At 38.2% G+C, this 19,680-nt stretch overlaps 1 protein-coding gene across 13 annotated transcripts in view; it reads right to left on the bottom strand.

The window, feature by feature from the left end:
• Positions 1-19,680, bottom strand: part of AOPEP (aminopeptidase O (putative)) — a 207,870-nt gene that overhangs the window by 163,568 nt on the left and 24,622 nt on the right. For 10 of the 13 annotated variants that reach the window (XR_011137874.1, XM_068928111.1, XM_068928110.1 and 7 more), the window contains 3 exons: positions 14,629-14,795; positions 5,499-5,655; positions 1,977-2,225 (listed from right to left, as the gene is read on the bottom strand). Coding sequence is in view for 12 of the 13 variants with exons in the window: in XM_068928111.1 (XP_068784212.1) it covers positions 1,977-2,225; positions 5,499-5,655; positions 14,629-14,795 (573 nt within the window). In the remaining variant the exon portion in view is untranslated. The remainder of the gene's footprint in view (positions 1-1,976; positions 2,226-5,498; positions 5,656-14,628; positions 14,796-19,680) is intronic. The other 3 variants (XM_068928116.1, XM_068928115.1, XM_068928117.1) reach the window with 1 other exon arrangement.

The following is a 19,680-nucleotide window of genomic DNA, read 5'->3' as shown; positions in this document are numbered from 1 at the left end:
GAAGCATGCATGCCCTTTCTTTCATCCTTTACTGGTATCCCGTGATATGGATTACTTGGAACTGAGAGTCGCTAGAATAAGCTTAAGGAAATACAGGCACAGGTTTTCTCATCTCCTCACAAAGAAAGCACTATTACAACAACATTCAGAATATGCAGTCTGGGCTCAGATAACCACAGATGGTTTTACAACAGAATATGCTACAGGCATCTTTTCCCTACAAATTCTGGGAAAGGAACATGCAGGGGAAGCTGCAACAACTTCCCAAAGAGAAGTAGCAACTTCACAGCTGAATCTTCATGATTTCCCCTGTTATGTGGGCTGTCATTTTGGACTACACATCTCTCCCTTCTTTCTCTTTCACTTCATACTGTGTGTGTGCATCCTGTCCCTCACAGTTGCACTGATCATTGCTCTTGTAATACAGCTAAGGCTAGTTTCTTCCTCATTTACAGTGACGATCCACATGCATCTGCATCAGTCTTCTAGTACCGTGTGTTTGAAATCAGAGGAAATCACTAAACAGTTCTTCTGATTTCATATGGCTTAAAGAACATGACACACAATATCACACTTGCCTCCAAATCAAACCACTATGCAAAGCATCGGAGAAAACAGTCAATTGTAGGTGCTCGAAGCAACCAGTAGGCATGCACATTTCTTGATGTTTTTCATTTACATGCTCATCAAGCCAAGAGCTATCATAAAAAACTCAGTAACCAGTACAGGGTATCTCCAAAGTAACACAGCTTATGTGACAAAGCAGGGAGTCATCAAATTCTTAAGTCTTTAATTTTGTAGATTTTCATTAAAAAGTGAAAATAAACCTACACCAAAACCAATACTGTATTACAAATCAACAAGTTTTACTACTTTTACTCCTGATGAGGCTTGTAAGAGGAAATCTGGAAAAATAAATGTGCATTAAAAAAATCTATGTACCATGAAACAGAAAGTTTCATTATTTGATTAATGATAGAGTTTATTAAAAATAAAAAAGAGAAGCAGCTTAGCAGTTCAAATTTCTGGTTCATCTAAGCACTTGGGCTGGCTTCACCCATGTGCAATTTGAAGATCACAGATCACATCTAGTGACAAGAGTCCCAAAGAGCCCCATAACATCAAACCAACAATCTGGAAATATGCCTTTCCTTTCCATCTACACCCTTCTAACAGAGCTTTGTCTTGAATTCATCCTTTGACTATTTTGTCAATAACACATCTGCCTAAAAGCATCCACTCTACTGCTAGCACTACTCAAATAGTGGAAAAACAAAAATGGTGTTTCATTCTCTGCTCTTAATATATACTACCTCATTACTATCTCAAACAGCAAACTTTTTTTAAAAAACAAAAATGCTAAAGGGGAATGCTATTTGCTAGATATTTCCTTGCTACTAATAGAGCTAGAATTCTATTGAATTGCACAACTGGAAATTAAATTGCAAGAATAAAAATATTTTGTTACCCCTTTTACTCTCCACAGCTCCATGAATATTTGAAAATACAATCTTTACAGTTTGCCTTACTCAGTTGCCAAAGCCCAGTGTTTGATTAGAAAATCATAAATCACAACAGATTCATGAATAAACCCCTGTAGCTGGATTTCAGTATGTTCTTATTCTGTTAAGACATAACACAGAAATCATCACCAAAGGAAAATAGCACAGAATGATTGAGGTATTAAGTACAGAATTAAATAGAACAAAGAAAAAGAACTCTAATTTGGCTAACAGGGAAAATTCAGAGCCACAGGTCTAACGAGCTTATATTTTCCTTCCCGGAGTCCTGTTCCGACTAAACAGCATAGCACAATGGACACAAATAAACCTACCTCTATGAAGCAAGAATTAGAGTTTTAAAGTTGGCTTAGCAAAAATAGCACAACCACCTTGTGTTGAAAGGAATTTGACATTGCTCTCTGATAAAAAGGAGTCTAACAAAATACAAAAGGAGATACTAAGACGTTTCTTTACCTAGCCATCCCCAGACTGGAAAAGTTGGAAGGGACTATCAAAACATCAAGTCTGGAGAAGGGATGGGTACCCAGGGTGGTGTAAGCAGCAGAGAGGCACTGAGGAATTAGCTGGAGTACAAGTTCTTTGCAGCTCTCCATAAGGCACCAGGGAGTAAAGACTCTATAAGGAATGACGGCCTGCAGCCTGGCAGCAGAATTTTGGAATCGGCAGGGATAGTCCATGTGACCACAGCGTTCTTCATGCCATCTGACAATAACAAGAAAGGATAGTAGTTTAATGTGATATCAGAAATATGCACAATTAAGTATATCAAGATAATGATATTTTCTAGACAACAGGGAGACAAAACTACAAAGTTAGATCACATAAAGCCAATGCAGATAAAGCCAACAGTATTCTTATACTAGTTCACATACATGCAGGATGGTGAAAACAGGCTAAAATTATTACTACATATCTAACTAAAATTGACCTAGTTACTCATAACTAGAAGTAAATGAGACTGGCCACCCCAAATTTTAAAATGGACATGCATCAAAAGAACATGTGTTTAAAATGTAAATACAGAAAACTAAGGAATAACACAAAAAGAAAGATAAATATTTGTTCAGAGAATATTTAAACAAACATTGTAAAACATTCTGAATATTTAAACTCAACTACAAAAATAAGGTCTATTTTCTCCACAAGTATATTAGGTGCAATTAGAATGAAATTCAAATTTTTTTTTTTTCTAAACTCAAAAATTCTCAATGAAAACTAGTAAGTTATTTTTCCCCTAAGTAAAGGAAAGTAGTAGATATCAATTCAGATTTATCAGCATAGACATTTGAAGATATCACATTAAGATCAACCTTGCTTTACATTACTTTTACAGGATGTTCAGAGTTGTAGCTGGAAGGAGGGAGAAATCTGATCCTTCCTAAACACTGAGTCAGATAAATTATTGTAAAAGTATCTGCCCAAATAAACTCATATCTAAGGAGAAATCAGCTTCATGTTTTTACCTGCTAACTTGCCTTCCGTACAACACAGAGCCTCTCCTCAGTTTCAGATTTCAACTTAAGGGAGCTGATTCTACCATGCCTTGACAGGCAAAGTATTTACTATTATTGCACAAGGCATCACCCAAAGCAGTTACATTCATAAGATCATGTTCCAAGTGGGTGCTGGTACACAAAAACAAATGATAACACACAGAAAAGCACTACATGTTTCTGAAGGGCCAATTTTTTAAACACCTTACATAACTATTTCCCTGAAAGAAGTGGACCCTAAGCTATTTCATGGATTATATATGCAAAGGAACAACACCCATTATTATACAATTTTTTCCAAGGGTGGTCTAAACCAATATCCTTCTGATCTAAAAGAATGTCACTTCATATTTAACCAGCAGACTTGAGATGAGGTAAGCTCATGAAAGCTAATGCCCTGTCTCCTGCAAAAGTTGCTAAGGAGTCTTTAACGACAACAAGGAGATAGAAATCTTATTTCACATCCTACTTCAATATTATACTCTCTGTGATACTACTTGGAAGAGTATCTTCTTTCATATTCATTTCACCTGCACATAAATTACGTTACATATGAAAATATACTCTTTTAGAAATCCTTCCTTTGCCTCCTGTCCTAGAGTTTCTCCCCATTATCCTTACTTGAGATACCAGCTTAACCTTTGCTTATCTACCTATTTTGCACTCTTTCTAGCAAACATGTCCTACTATGCATAATGCCGGTTTGATCAACTACTCTCAAGGACTAAAACAAGTACTTGAGAAATGTCTGTTGTGCGATAACTACTGAAATAAAGTTTAACTGGATTTAACTTTAAGAGCAGATTCCTAAGGACATAGGTTTTTTGTATTAATTAACTCTAAAACAGCCTTGTACGTGTAAGATCTCCTTTGTTGTCTAAATATACTATACACATGGCAGGGAATTTTTTTTTCAGTTTTTATTTTATTCTAAAGATACTGGTTCGATTTCTTCCACTGTCATTAACTCAACTGCTGCAGATATATCACCTCACCTTCCTATATCAATTCATACATCCATCAAAGAGGATGGTAACGATTACTATCATCCTGATTAAGGCTTGGATTAATTTTTGCTACAAAAATGCTATAAAAACATTTATTTCCCTTTTTTTCAAAAGTTTTACAAAAAAGAGAAACTTTCAGTTATTCTATCAACACACTGTCAGAATAATCCTTTGCACCAAATCAATAAAAATTTCAAATACTAAACGTGCTGTGCATTAGAGAAGAATATATAGTGACGAACAACTAGAGGCATATTTCTGTAGAAGCAATCATACTATAAGCATATAAGTAGTAGAGGAATAAGTACAAAATAATCTCTAAAAGCTCATCAGATCTATAAGCTATTTTAAAACTTCAGTGCATGTGTCTTACTGATCTTACATGAAACATAAAAGCTCCTATTCTCAAGATTTACTAGGATTTTTTTTTTTAAAACAGCTATTAGCCAAACTGCAGCCTACTAGAATCCTTTAATTTCAAAATTCTATTGAGAAGTCCTTATTATGCCCTCAATTTCCAAAGTCTCACTAGCTCTGTCAAAGTGGTAATGATTGCCACAGTCTTCATGTTAACACAGTATTAGCCCTAAAATAGCTATCTAACAGGTAAGCTGAGCTTCTAATTGCATAACAAAAAAAGGACTTAAGGAACTTGAAAAGCTAAAGGTAACATGTGAAGAAATAAAGTGCAACATCTGAGATTCTGTTAACTAGGGTGAATACATGTGGAAACAAACTATTGCACCAGGGACTTAATTTTTAGCCTGAATTCTCATTTGCAGGCTAATTTAAATATAATTTAAATATAATAATAATTAAAACCTGATGATCCGTTTCAACTACATTGGACAGAGAGATAGAAGTCTCCAAAATAATTACACTTCTACAGGTTTGGTGAAAGACAGCTAAGTAACCATTGTGCTGGACAACAGACTAGTCTCTATTAAACAGAACGAATGTTCTGCCTTTCTTCTAAGGCACAGCTCCAACAGGTGTTTTTTTCTACCAGTCAGTACACATCACCCCAGGGAAACCACTGCATAGGCCAGCTCTAAGTCTGGGATGGCACTGGACAGGACAGAAAGGGAAAAGCAGGTGACTAGGATTGAGCAGACAATACTGCAGTAGGGGACATTAATGATCTGGAATGGACTGAGACTACAGCAAGATCTTACAGACAGCATTGTAAGGAGGAGCAGGTATTATTGCAGCAAGGGATACAGGATGCAAATCAGAGGACACTAGGCTCCATTAATCCTGTTACTCACCAAGCAGCCTGTTCTTACATAAAAAGATACACACCCTTACCTATTAAATAATACCTCAGGAATTACTTTCCTGTCAAGATTTTGCTGTTCAGATTAAACAAGTTCTGTTTTGACTCCTGTACTGAAATGACTCATTTTCACAGTCCATGGAGTAAATGAAAATGCTGCTCAAATATGGTATTTTTCAACACTAATCTAAACACTAACCTGAGATCAGCTTGGGAAAACGGCAAGGAAAAGTCACTGTTTGTCTGAACCTCAGCTGTGAGGTGCTGCTGTTTAACTTCCAACCAGCAGCCGATGGCAATAGTGAAGGTGGATGCTGGCATTGGCATAGTCACATAATAGTACCAGCTCAAGATACCTGCAAGCAAAAAGAACATTTGTACAAAACCATCAGCCACAACACAGAGCGAGTGCTTGGAACATTAATGTGCTTGAGATTCTGGGCCAAGCCTCCTGCTGTAGAGCCTCATATTTTTGTTAAAGAAGGGAAAAATTTCACTGAGATGCATAAAAGTGGTCATATAAACTCACCATGGATTCACTAGTGTTCCCTTATGTCTGCAACTTCCTAGATTTACAATACCTCTATTTTTAGACTAAGTGCTACTATCTGCTGATCTCTTCGTCTATTAAAAAAAATTCCATAAATGGGATGTTATTAATGCAAGTTAACATGACTGTAATGTTACTGCCTAAGAATCACATCAGATGTGAAATCAAATAGGACCTTTAAATCCATATATACAAAAGGATAAAATTTAAACTCTTACAACCCTGGATCACCACTTTTTTTTTTGTCTTAACTGTATTATCTAGTATAGAACTCTCTTCTTTGCATTCAGGACAGTACCAAATGGATAGGTAAGATTTAACAAGCAACACCAATGAATCAGACCTGGCAATCAGATACCTGATGTGCCAACCAGGCAATAAGAAATCAAAGCTCAGAATCAGATGGGATACTGCCAGAGTCAATGATTTGGTCATGATAATCCAGTAGCTGCTTTACCAAGATGAGAGAGTCTATTTGAAGCTAAAATGATGACGACTCTTATCAGTATGGGAACATAGTGTAGGAAGACAGGGAGTATGGTAGAGGATGACTATATCTGTGAATCCATTTGGATAAACTGGAGGTTGTTTTAGGACACTGTACTTTTCATTAATCTAAACCTTGCTTACGTTTGCCTTCTGTCCCTTGACAAAGGGTAAGGTTCAAGGGTCACATTCAAGAACTCATTTGTGGCCTCATATATGCTTACTAAATGATATTAATAGGTTAATTACACTTGGAAAGAAGCTAGCATGAGGTACAACCTGCTGATTCACTTGTAAACAAGTGTAGCCATGGCAACTATGGAAACATACCAGCTTCAGTTCTCTTTCAAGAGATAACTCAAATATTAATATGTTTGCAATAGTATTCTGAATAGCTATGGAACATTAATAAAAGAAAGAAAAAAGGAAAAAAAAATCAATCCAATGGCTGCCACAATGCACAGGGGAGAGAAAAGAAACAACTGTACAGCCAAGTCTCTCCGTCTCCTAAGTCCAAGCTATCCAAAGGAAGTGCAAGCAAAAAAAAAGAAATCTTTTTGCTTAGGCTTAAAGAATGCTGCCACCTCCAAATTAGTGTAACAAGACAATACTGTTTGTGGAGTCCTGCAGGAGGCACATAAGGCCTCTGCTTGTTGTAGGCACTGGCAACCACTTGCACTCCCCCACTCCATTCTGCCTTTGGAAAGATCTACCACTCCCAAAAAAAAGCTTTTGTCCGTATTGCCAGCTGAACATATATGACTCCTGACAGCTGAACATATATGACTCCTGGTAATTTTCCTGACCTCCCATCAGTATATGAGCAGAACTTACTTATTCCAAACACATGAGAAAAAGCAGAGAAGTGTTTTGCCAAATTCTTTCTTTTTTGGGGGTGGGGAAGAGGGGAGGGGGACTAACTTACAAAAGCTAGTAAATTCCATCTTGAGGGAAAGAGGTCACCCAGGACAGCACCATTATTTTGAAATACTAAACTCTTAACGTTGAGAGTTTCACTGAACACGGCTTGGCCATTGACTTAACCAGGTATGAGAACAGGCCCAGAGGCAGTCTACAGTACTTCACTTTGTGTACCACTGTTAAATTAGAAGCATTACAAAATGCTGCATGTAGTTATGGTACTAGTAAAACCTCAGCGTTAAATAGCAGCGAAAGAAGAGAGAAAATCTGAGGAATCTTAAAGGAAAAACAGCAGTGTGTTTTCAGCTGGGTTCTGAAGCAAGCCTGAAAGTCAAGAAGCAGCAACACAGCAAACTGTTCCAGGCGGCAGGGGGAGTAGAGAAGAAAGCTCTCACAACACTGAAGAGATTGTCTAAAAGCAAAGGGAGGAGGTCTGTGCTATGCAAACAGCAGGAGCGGAGAGGGTTACAGTAAGAAACGAGTTTAGCAAGACAGGCTGGAGCAGGCAAGACTACAGAGCGCTTCAAAAACAAGACGCGTAATTTGAACAGAATGTTAAAGGGAATGGGGAGTCTCCTTAGTGGTCTGGAGAGCAGAACAGCATGTACTGCATTCAGAAGTTTACGTGAATTACCAACCAACATATGCTACTGGGAGCCGGGGCAAAGCTTGCAAAAGCCTGGAAGCACCAAACACAAAGGAAGTTAGTTTTTCTCGGAGAGGGCTTTCACACTTCTTTACATTAGGATTTCTTAACGAAAAGAAAAGCAGCTGACATACCGATCCTTCACTCTTCTCCAAGCTCCCTACTTTTTTTCTGGGCATTACACAGACCATAACACACCCAGTACAAGACCTAAGATTTATACATCCAAATGGGGCTCACCCTGCAGAGCTTTTAGGTGCCTTCTCCATTCATACCCTAGCCCTTTGTAGGAAAACTATGTATTTATCCTACAGTTGTTGTGCTTTGAAGAACTGAAAAGAAATCCAATGCATTGGCATGATAGGCAGGTTCCCTCTATAATGTGTTTACTGATCAGTGACCGAACTGGTCTTTATGTAGGCAACATTTTTTGACAGCAACCACTACAAAGTCCCGTTTCAGAGTTCAGCTCTCACATATCTTCTGTCCTATCCTCTCAGTGGTAAGGCTGTCTCTCAGTTCCCTCTTTCTCCATACCGCCAATTCCTTTCCTTAACTTTCTTCAGACCAGTGGGTCTTGCTTTGTTTTCTTTCAGCTATATCCCTGCCATGCTGTGCTCTCCCATGTTCCACTTGTTTTCCTTTCTTTCCTTTTTCCCTGTTTCCCCGCTCTTTCCACTGGCTCCCTTGGAGACAGCGCCACCTCAAGGGAAAAGGAAAGCAGTGCAGCTGAAGTGGGGAAATGGCTACCTTTTCTTCACTAAAAAAAGCATTTGTACCACCACTCCCCAAAAAACAAACAAACAAAACATTTTCAGGCTAAGCAAGGACACTCTGGGAAGACCAAGAGATTAGGGAGGGTTCATCCCATGGGAAAAGTAGTGGGAGAGCACCCCATTCCTTTATTTGTAATGCTTATTCCCTCTCCCTACAACCAATCTTGATTTAACAGCAACATGTTGCCTATATATAATTATTTTAGGCAACTCAATATTTTCCGACAGGTAACTTTGAAAAATCATTTTCCATAAATTGATTTTTTTCCCCTCTTCTTTAAGACAAATCTATCATGTTATAATTGCACAAACCATGCAAAAACAATCACCTATTGTATGAGGTACAACTGGAAAATATCCCATTCAAAATTATTTAGGAGTGCATTTAGCAAGAGTAGGAAATTATAAGCTATTTATAAGTGTGCAAAAACCAATTTAAAGGCAATTTATTTCTGTACTTGAAATAATAATGAGGTAATTACTTCCTAGAATTTTTAATGCATTTAACTATCTTGGAAGCCATTAAAAATTGCTTGAGTCTTGCTGAGTCCATTACAACTAAAGAAACACCTGAGAGTTAATATCTCTTATCACCTGATGCAAGAAAATTAAAATGTTTTTGCTTATTAACATCTTTCCCCTCAAATAGTTTGCAGTAACGCAAATATGACCACCACAAAACATGGATGGTATATTTGATTTACTTAAAAATCACAACTTGTTTACCTCACCTCTAGTGTAAAAGAGGCTGTTTAGAAGGCACAGTACCACCACTCAGCATTTGCTATACCAAATGAGAGCTAGCAGTAGTACACAAGACTACAGCTAAATAAAAAATACGTATCCTCAAACTACTATTTGGCCGGGGCACCTGGATTAAGCACCCTCTAGCTTTTTAAAAACACCTTGAAACCTGAAGAGCTCTTTGATCTTCCTTAAAAGCCAGCACTTGCCACTGCAGACCCTCATACTCATGCCAGCACAGCAGTTCCTCCCTGGCACAGAGGGCACAGCAGCACGTGGGGGAGCTGGCAACTCCACACGCTGTAATACCTGATCCAGGCTGGACATCAACCAACATGAGCACTGGACTGTTTGCTTGTGAAAGATGACAGGTGCAGCGTGAAGAGCTTGCTGGCACCAGCTACAACATGGGCGATGACGTCCCTAGCACCAGATTTCTTACCACTAACAGAACACATCTTTTTCTAGTTTGAATCAAACTGAAATAAGATAGAAACTCCTGGACTACATGAGGGTGGGGAAATCGCACAATGCGCAAGCCACTGGATTTCTTGAACATGAATCAGAACGAATGTAAAGGTGTCGGTGACTAAATATATTTACACATTGTGTACGCTATGTTAATATGCTGACAGAAAGCAACACTGGCAGGTGTTGGAAAAAACCCCCCGATGGTTAAATGGTTCACATTACATATACATACATATATATACACACACACACATATAAAATTTGCAGGCACACATGCATACACACACACACACACATGTATATACATATTGTTTCCTGTAAAACATTTTCTCCAAGGGCATCATCAGTTGCCTTGTTTTACAGAAACTCTTTTTCCACTCTAAATACTCCATAAGGAATGCACGATATTTTTCAACACCTTTAGATCGCATTCAAATGGTTACTATTTGTACTTGAGTAAGCATATACACACAAGAGGAAATACATTCTTACCAAAACCCGCTAATACATGTGAGAAATCAGGACTATGTGCATACAAGTGTACAGAGTCTAGCCTATGCATAGCAATCACAGAATTCGTGCGCTTAGAGATGTAAGCCAGTGAAGCAGCAAGCAGATCTCTGTTTAAAAGCAAGAAGGCAATCATCCTTGCCAGTCTTCTCTTGTTGTCTGCATGTACCCTTTTTATATTTATGATTTTTAAAAGGAAAAACAATCACCTAGCTAACTTGTAATGCTACCTATTCACAATTGCTTGCCAAAATACTTTTCCTATCCAAGAAACAAGTTTTTTTAATATACATTTTAGGATTCTGCCACTTACATATGATTTTATAAATATGCACCACAGCAATAGCATACTGAATGTAAACACTTTGAAAATTCATTCAGGCCACCCTGAAAGGCTTTCAGGAGTATATGTATAATTACCTAATGACAAGATCCAGGTGGCCCACATCATTTAGTGTTCAAGACCATTTTGAACTTTACCTCTTAGGAGTCCTCCTTACCAACGAATTGAATTTGGATTTCTAAATTAATTAAGAGTTTACTCAAGGCTTCATAATAGCGCTTGAGCTTTGAGTTTATTTGTTTTTTCAATCAGTCTTCACAATATTGCTCCTTTCCTCTCCTTCCTCTGGAACTGTTTCACATCTTTTTACAAGTCCAGAGACGCTCTCTAACACTGACTTGTCATTTCTATCTGTAGATGAGCACCCAAATAACGGGGCTCTCATCAGTAATTGAAAAGCTACAGAGGTACAATCCTTAGCACTTTTAAAGAAACTCCACAACCCTCATATTGTGACATCGTAATTAGGATAGCTAATGAATTGTGCGCGCGGCATAGAGCCATATGTGGAATTTTCCACACCACAGGGAATTCCATCTTGGGGAAAGGGGGACAAAAAACTGCAAGGGCAGAAATACAGCACGTAGACCTGCTGCTTCAGTTTACTTCAGTTCAGCAAAGTTTAGCAGAAAAAACATTGCCATTGTCACACGGTTCCCAGAGAAGCCAGCTTTAATGCTGCATTTGGTTCTTCTCAGTGCACTTCACACTTTTCACTCAGCACATCATTAGCACACTGAAGCTAAAATGAGTCATTTCCCCTCTACTGGCCTTTCCATTAAAGACTTACAGTATTTCTTGCTTTTATGGAGTTCTTAGGAATAGAAATATACCAGGTTAGACTCTGGGGGGGAAAAAAAAGAAAGAAAGAAAGAAAAAAGCTTTAAACTGACACATGAATTACCAAAATAAACTGACTGCAGCTACTACAAAGATTTAAACAAAAGTGCCTTCTATTCTGCACAGAGTGACAAGGCTGACTTGGGGTGACTAAGCCCCAGCTTTGGCATTAACTATAGGGTACCCTGATGTCATTTTCAACACTCCGTCAACAGCATTAAAAAAAAAAGTTTTTCCCCACAACTACTTTTTCCTTAATTAAAAGAAAGGTATAGATTCTTAATGGGTTCTTTAAATCACAGATTGACAAAACAGTGCTCATAAGGAAATAATTCTTTCACAATACTGCCTTTTCAGATAGCTAATTGCTCTAAGATAGTATTGATTTAACTGACCTATGCCAATTTACACTGTTGGAAAATCATTCCCAGGCTTCTGTTTCTAGAAATTCACATGAACATCTGCCTCGCTCTTAATATTTCAGACCAGGTAGCCACTGTTGAGAGACTGACAAGCAACAACTCATTAGCAAGACATGAGCGTGGATAAAATTAATTACACAATGACGGTAGAGCTGTTCTCTTAGTCTGCAGTCAGAAGCACTCTTGCATTCTTCATGCCAAGACAGGAAAGCATTATTGCGCAAGTGAACTGAGCAGCTCATCATAAGTTTTCCACATTTCAACACTGGAGACAAGGCTTGGAACATGCTTTATGTATGCCCAAAAATAACCAGATGATTCCGTATAAACAGGTTAACTGATGGTTCTCAAATGAAGATTTTCATTCATTATCCCTTCCAACCCCCCCCCCCCCCCCCAAGAATAAGCTTTAGAAACTCTAGTCTCTTTTAAGGGGAAGAGAAAATTTTATTTTAGACACATCTCACACTAACCTCTTCCTGTAAGTTATTTTTCATCAACCTGAATACTTTTCACATAACAAAAACCTTTGTCAAAAACATCAGTGCATTCTACAATACTTTTGGCCAAAAGGAAGCAAAATTATATACATCAAAAGTAAGCCTGAGCTACTTTTCAGGATTTAAATGCTTCAATATGTTCATCAATTTAAAGAGCATTTTGGCCATCTCTAAACACAGGCATCAATCCCACTCTGCAAGTGCTGAGAGATTACTTCCTCTCCTCACTATAAGCGATGAACAGCTTTCGAGATTTCCAAAAGAGATTTCTTCATCACAGTAGTAGCTAAAAAACTCTTAAACTTTACCTAATAGCTGAACAAAGCAAAGTAACTGGTCAGGTTGGGGGTAGGGGGTGGGGAAAAAGATCACTTCGGAGGCAATGCAGATGATGTGCAACACCACCTCGCTGTACGAAAAAAGGTGTTGTAAGGTTTGTGAACCTGGAACTTGCCTAAATGTTTTTACTATTAAAAAAGCAAAAACAGGTGACATGCGCTGCTGTACACTTTTCTAGGGATTCAGAAACAACAGCTTTCTTTAACACCATTTAGAAACAAGATACTTTAAAACACTAACAAAAAAGTTTGTGCCTTTTGTTACCCACACCTTTCCTACCTTCTTAGAGGACGACTAATTATTAATACCTTCAATGGCTGCAAAATTGAGACTTCCAAAAACCTTTTTGGAGAGTTCCAAGATCTTCTTTTATCGGAGTGGATGACATACGGGGCCTTTTACATTCCTTATTTCATCTATTTACAGTTAGAGTACATGTTTGTGAAGTGGCAGACCTTATCCAAATGTACACAGTATTAAGTATCACCTCCTTTCTCCTCTACAAAGGAGAATGTATGCATTTATTTAAGGATTTAAACTTACCTAAATAAAATTGTGAATAAAGCAGAGAAAACCTTTAGAGTTTACTTCCCACTCTGTGGAATAAGCTAGCTGCCCACCAGCACAGCCCTCTAAAAGTCAGTGCAGTAAAACCACTGGCTTGGTGAACCCACAAGTTGGATTCACCCCAATGGACGCTCCCATTCAACTTGCCTCCATTTCCAGGTGCAAGATTTAAGCTGCCTGAGCAATCATCACTCTCTAAACAGTCAGCTTGTCTCCTCTTTTCCGCAGAGCTGGCCTTTCTGCAACTCCACTAATGAAAGAAGATTAAGGTGAGCAGTGCTGCTCTTTTCATCCAGGAGAAAGTGGGTAGCTAGGATTTCTTTCCTGGGGCTAGCATTAGACCAACTTGTACTTAAACTAGGCCTAAGTAGGGAGAGCTAATTCTAACTATTAATATGATTAAGATGACGTCTTAACACAGATGAGTGCTAGTTCCATAAGTCAAGCTATGTATTTAGAAGCCTGACAACAGAACTACTTACCCGAGAAAATACTGACCCTATGCATTAGGGGTCTCAAAACCAATAGCAGCAGGACATACTTTGTATAATTATATGCAGTACTGCTTTAAAACTTTCCTTCTCTTTCCAGACAGATTTAAAGAATGAAGCATAACCAACACAAAAGAAAAATGCTTGCTTGCTTACAGTTGCACAAGGTATGATCTGCCAATGCCAAAAAACCTAAAGATCAGATTTTCTGGGCACTGATGTGTATCATCCATTTCATATTTTTCAGGAAACAGATATGATACAATGATAGCTTCCAATCATTGCCATTCTGACCTACTCACGGACCACAGAAATAACATTGGAGGTTTAATCACCTTCCAAGGCTTGGAGCTGTCAAGAACCTGATATGGTACTCTTATCTGCCAAATCTTTAATTGCACCATGCTTAATACCAAGCCAATTTATGACGAGTGAAGTCCACGTCTGGAAAAGGTAAAAGGAATTAAAATACAGAAGTAAGCAAGTAGAAGTAGCAAAATTGAAAGGTAAAAACCTTGCATTCTTCCTAAGTTACCCTGAGGCCTTGAGCAAGTAATGTTTCCACTGGAAACCACATTCTTAAACATGAAGTCTAAAAAGATAGACATGTTTTAAGTGCTTTTAAGACAAAGGCTTTTTTTTTTTTTAAATCATATGATTACTAAACTATATTTCTAATTATAAAATGATTTAAAATACTTTGCTACAGAACATATATTTCACCTTCTTGAAGTTGGACAGGTTCTGCTGAGTTTTCACCGCTCATCAAGACAACAAAGTGTGCAGCAGCTCGGACTGTAGCTTGCCATGTTGACAAGGCAATGGGTGGCTCCTGGCATGGAAAAAGGGCTCTGTTGTTTATTGGTGATCCCATTGTATAAACACATGGCCTGGATGGAAGGAAAAGAGAGGATGAAGTTGCTGTTGGAGTTACTGTAGAAGTTACAATAGGAAAGACTGAATCAAGTTTCTTGTCAAAAATCAAACCTACTGTGCTACTGTTTTTAAGCTTCTCAGCTCTGTAAGTTTCAATCAAATTTGAGAAGAACAAAAGTACTATCTCAGTTAAAATTTAAGAGAGAATGAAGAAAAGCAAGATTTCTACAACAATTTTTACATAAACAACAAACAAAATAACTCCAGCATTTCTGTTCTCCTGCTTCTGCACGAGCTGTTCAGCATCAGACAGGAGCTCTCAGCTGAGCTTGCAGGGCCAAGCAAAGCTTCTGAGCATCTTCTGAAGTCACCAACACCCACAGCAGCTGCCTTGGGTCTTCACTGAGGACTTCCATTGCCATTAAACGCATCACTCCATACAGCTTGGAGGCTCACCTCAAGTCAGCGCAGTAGGCCTAGCCTTGAGCCTCTCTCCCCAGTCAAAGACTCAGTAAATTATGACCTCGTTACATTTCTTCTTCATGCAGTAAGGAAGTTGCAGGCCAGTCACCTGCCTTTCAGAATTTCAACCACAGGACATATGATGAGAAGGGGGTATTGCTTCCCTCTCTGCCAGCCTAGGCCTCTTTCCAGCTGTCCCACATAGCAACCTTCCTTGTAGCACTGCACATTCTGCAATTTCTCTAGTCCTCTCCTGAGCAGCCTTCTCAGCTACTGCCCCTTTTCTATCTCAGGTGCAATTTTTCATACCAGCTGTTTTCTTATTAGCAGCCTAGCCACAGCTGGAGAGTAACATTTCATTAACCCCTTCCAGATTGCTACTGCACAGAGGTAATAAGTCTCATTTTGCCATTTTTATTGTATTTTTGCAGTTTCATCATGATTTCTAGTACTTGCATAATACTACCCCTTCAGAATCTGTCATATAAACAAAGTTTTCAAATATAAACTACATAAAACAAAGTCAGCAGGCTTCTCCAGCTGCAGAAAGGAAATCTTGAAAGAATCACTTGATTTAACAGTGTTTTTTTTTTTTAAACATGATATTTAAAGCCTATATTGTGGGAGCACAACACATTATTTTGCAAGTGCTTGAGGCTAAAAATATCCTGAACAGTTTGTGTCATAATTTCAGAAGGGAAAAAAAAAAAACACTTATGAAAATAGGAGACAAGCTGTTATGGTAAAACCTCCTTAGCAATAGCTAAGATCTTGTTTACTTTTCCCCAAGCAGCTCCTTTATTCAAATAATTTCTTACCTAAAGTCAAATCTCAACTTTACAGAGGGAATGAACAAGGAGATACTAATGGTCATGGATGAAAGATATGATGAAGCTAATTTTACCCTTTTTACTCAAGTGTTGTGTGTCCTGCTGGATCAAGAGTTGTCCATGACACAACGAAGCCACCACGGCTCCACTGACTAATGCATGATAGCTGAGCTGCAGTGGCTCTGACTCGTGTACTTTTAACCCAGAGTGAACGTAACCTATTCAAATGCTGTTAAGTTGATATATTTTACCTTAGACTTGTAACAGACTAAGAGCAAACCTAGGTCAGTTACTATGATTCGGCTGATGTTTAGCACTTTGCTAAACTAAGGTAATTTGAGTATGAATTTGAGTCCTCAGTAATCTAACCTTAGGGAACAAGCCTCAGAGTTAAGCATTTTAAAGAAACTTTCACAGCTTTTCATTCCTAAATATTTGTAAAGTTTTATCTTGCCTCAGTAAGATAGGGAAGAAATTGCAGTCTAAGCAGGCCTGTTCTTAATGCACATAAATAGGAAGAGAAGAGAAAGCAATCTAGCTCCCTCTGCCATAAATCAGACTAAATAGAATAGGTCACAGATATGCAGTGGAGTTCAGAAAGACAACCACAGTGGGGAGAAAGTCAACTGGTTATCTCTATCTCCTACTTTACCCAGTAAAATATCATGCAAAACTAAAGGGAAAAGGCCACCAATCTGTATGAATCTTTTATTAGCTTGCATCTTTTCGGACTTAGTCTCCTAAAGCTGAGCCCGTAACCAAAGCAGAAATACTTAAACAGGTTTTCTCCCAGAAAAAGAAACGGCGTATGTCAGTGAGTCCAGGAGAATTAGCTTCAGAGAAATAAGAAGAGCTTGCTCATTCATTTCCTATGACGTTCTGCTTCCTCTTTACAAAGTTAGCAGACGGACCTATTACTTACCTTAAAGCACATGTGGGCTGGGAGGGCACAGGGAAAAATGGATGGTTTCTCATTCATGAAGACTGAATCAAAAAACACAGGACTGTTAACAGGGATCCTAGTTAAGTTTATAGGAATGATAGGAATGTTGTGTTTAATGACTAACATTTACAATCCGTACATTTGGGGAGGCAGTTTTGCTGGGTGCTATTAGTACAACCTGATCTTAAGATCAAACACAGGGGATTTTCCCATCCTGAAGAAATTCTAGAGGCACTGCTACAATGAATGAGGGAACAGGCTGGCAGAACAGCACTGTGCTTACACAACTTCACCTCCTAAGGCTTATAGGGAACTCAATACAGCACACAGGAGCTAATACTACCCAATTCAAATGGAGAGAGAGGTTTAAGTTCTCAAAGCAGGGAAATGGATGAGTTCTTTTGAATTGTACTCCAAACATGCATACAATCTATGAAAACTGTGAAAAATCCAATGACCAGGTGTCCCATACTCATATTCTAAATGCCCACATCTGTTTGTTAATCTCAAACATCAATTAACAGCAGAACTGAAAAGCATTCTGTACAGCTCTATAATTTATTTATTTTTTTTAAGTTTGTATCATTTTAATGTTCAGATATTGAAACCCAATGTCAAATACAATAAAAACATAATACGGAACAGATGCTGTCTAGACATTAATGCAATCTTACTCTCAGAGAGCACTTTTTAACTGTAGATCATGAAGTGTTTTATAAATAATGCCAATACCATTTTACAGATGGGGAAAATGAAAGAGTGAATAGATTTCCTCAGTAGCAGTGTTCAAGCTGGGCATATAGCCTTAGTTTCTAGCCTCTCAGTCCCAAGCTTTTCCATTAGAGTTGGAAGCCTCATTATGAGAAATAAAAATTACATACAGCATAACTAACATTAGTTCTCTGCAACATTCTAATGTTAAAATAGAAATAAAGAAAGGTCACAAATCTCTATAATCAAGGCCCAAGCAGAAGAGGAGTTAGAAGGATGGAGACAGATTGGTCATGTATATAATCTATTTTCAGAACTAAGTCTTTTTTCCACTCCTCACCTGTTTCAATACTATTATTGTCCAGGTGTACTCATTAACTTCATTATTTCAAACCAAAATATATTCAAATATGTCAAAGTCTGCTGAGAAAATTGCAATGAAACATGTAAGTTCTAAATTTTGAGGGGGGACTGTCAGAACAACAGTTACATCAACTTTTAATTAGATATTCATATATTTATGGCATGATCACCTGGACACTTACTGACTGACAGCATGCTATCAGCGGAGAGGTCAGCTAACATTGAACAGTCTCTTCTTCTGCTTTAGAGAGGAGTTTATAAGATGAACTGATGATTAGGTAGAAATACTTCTCCTTTCTCTGGGATTTTTAATCTATTTTATTCTCACCCTAAAATATACCTCCACAGATTTTTTTTTTTGCTTCCCCTGACAAACCTTGTTTTATGTTGCTATTTTTTGATACTTCATTTACATTAATAATTTCTTTTTAATAACCCCGGTAACAGCGCAGTGTTACATTAGGGTGGACATTGCAGCTGACAGCGTTCTTTGCTCTGGGTTAGGCAGCACAATTCCAGCGCACAAAAGGACGAGAAACAGAATTCTTATCCTGATAGAGATGTTTTTTCACCTGATTCAGAAAAAGTTTACAAGGTAACCAAGATACACTAAAGAACAGCAGTGACAATTAGCAGTTTCAGACTGCTTCTATCAATAGAAAGTTTCTGGTTTTTATTTCTTTATCACTACCACTGCTAGCAAGAAACTTAGCAATTCCTTTCCTTTTTCCTGTTCCCTATCCTCTCCATCTCTCTTCTTTCACTTTTCATGGTCTACTAACTTTCAAATCATCTACTTGGGTAAAATTTATGACAATCAATCAGAGTCATTCCCACTGTAGGTCAGAAGAGAGAAGCCAACAGAATACAGCACCAGCAGATAAGCAGAGAACTGGAACTATTTGCCTGGTTATCCACCTGTCCCAGTGGAAAGACAAGTGTCCACAAAACACAAAATGTGTCTCTGGTCATTCATTTCGCCAACTTTGTGACTAGTATTTCCCAGTGACTGACAATCCAGGCTACTGGACTATCAAGTGCTAGTTGCCATACTCTTTGGTTGCGCTTCAAGAAGAGACGCTGCTCCACATCTCCCAGAGCCAAAAAGTCTGATGAAAATCTGAGTCATTCAACTCTAACTCATCCATATTCCATATATTTTCATAACATAACAATTTAACTGGTTCAAACCAGCTCTTGGCACATCTCTCTTTCCCATGGAAGCATATATCAATTATAATACCAAACTAAGCTATTAACTTAAAGTTAATAAGAAATGTTCAACAGATACTATGTTCTCTGAACAGGTTGACTTTGCGACACCTGCACTCAAACACTAAGCCACATTCTAAGGCTCAGCCATCTTGACCTGCTGTTGTTACTGTCTGTCTGAAGCTCTGTCCAGCAAAATGCCCAGCTCAGCAACTCTATCCCTGTATTTGAAAAAAAAGACTCCTAGTTCTTCAAATGTTGCCTCCATATAAGGTGACAACCGCTTGCAACTGCAAGGCTACTCCCTGTCAAACCACTGCTTGTTTGCAGCTGTTTCTTATTCATAATTACAGTGTCATTTTCATGAAGCTGCAGGAT

This window comes from Struthio camelus, chromosome Z, assembly GCF_040807025.1.
Source record: "Struthio camelus isolate bStrCam1 chromosome Z, bStrCam1.hap1, whole genome shotgun sequence".
Taxonomy (NCBI): Eukaryota; Metazoa; Chordata; class Aves; order Struthioniformes; family Struthionidae; genus Struthio; species Struthio camelus.
Note: the sequence above shows the minus strand (reverse complement) of the source record. Positions and strands in the feature narration are given on the sequence as shown.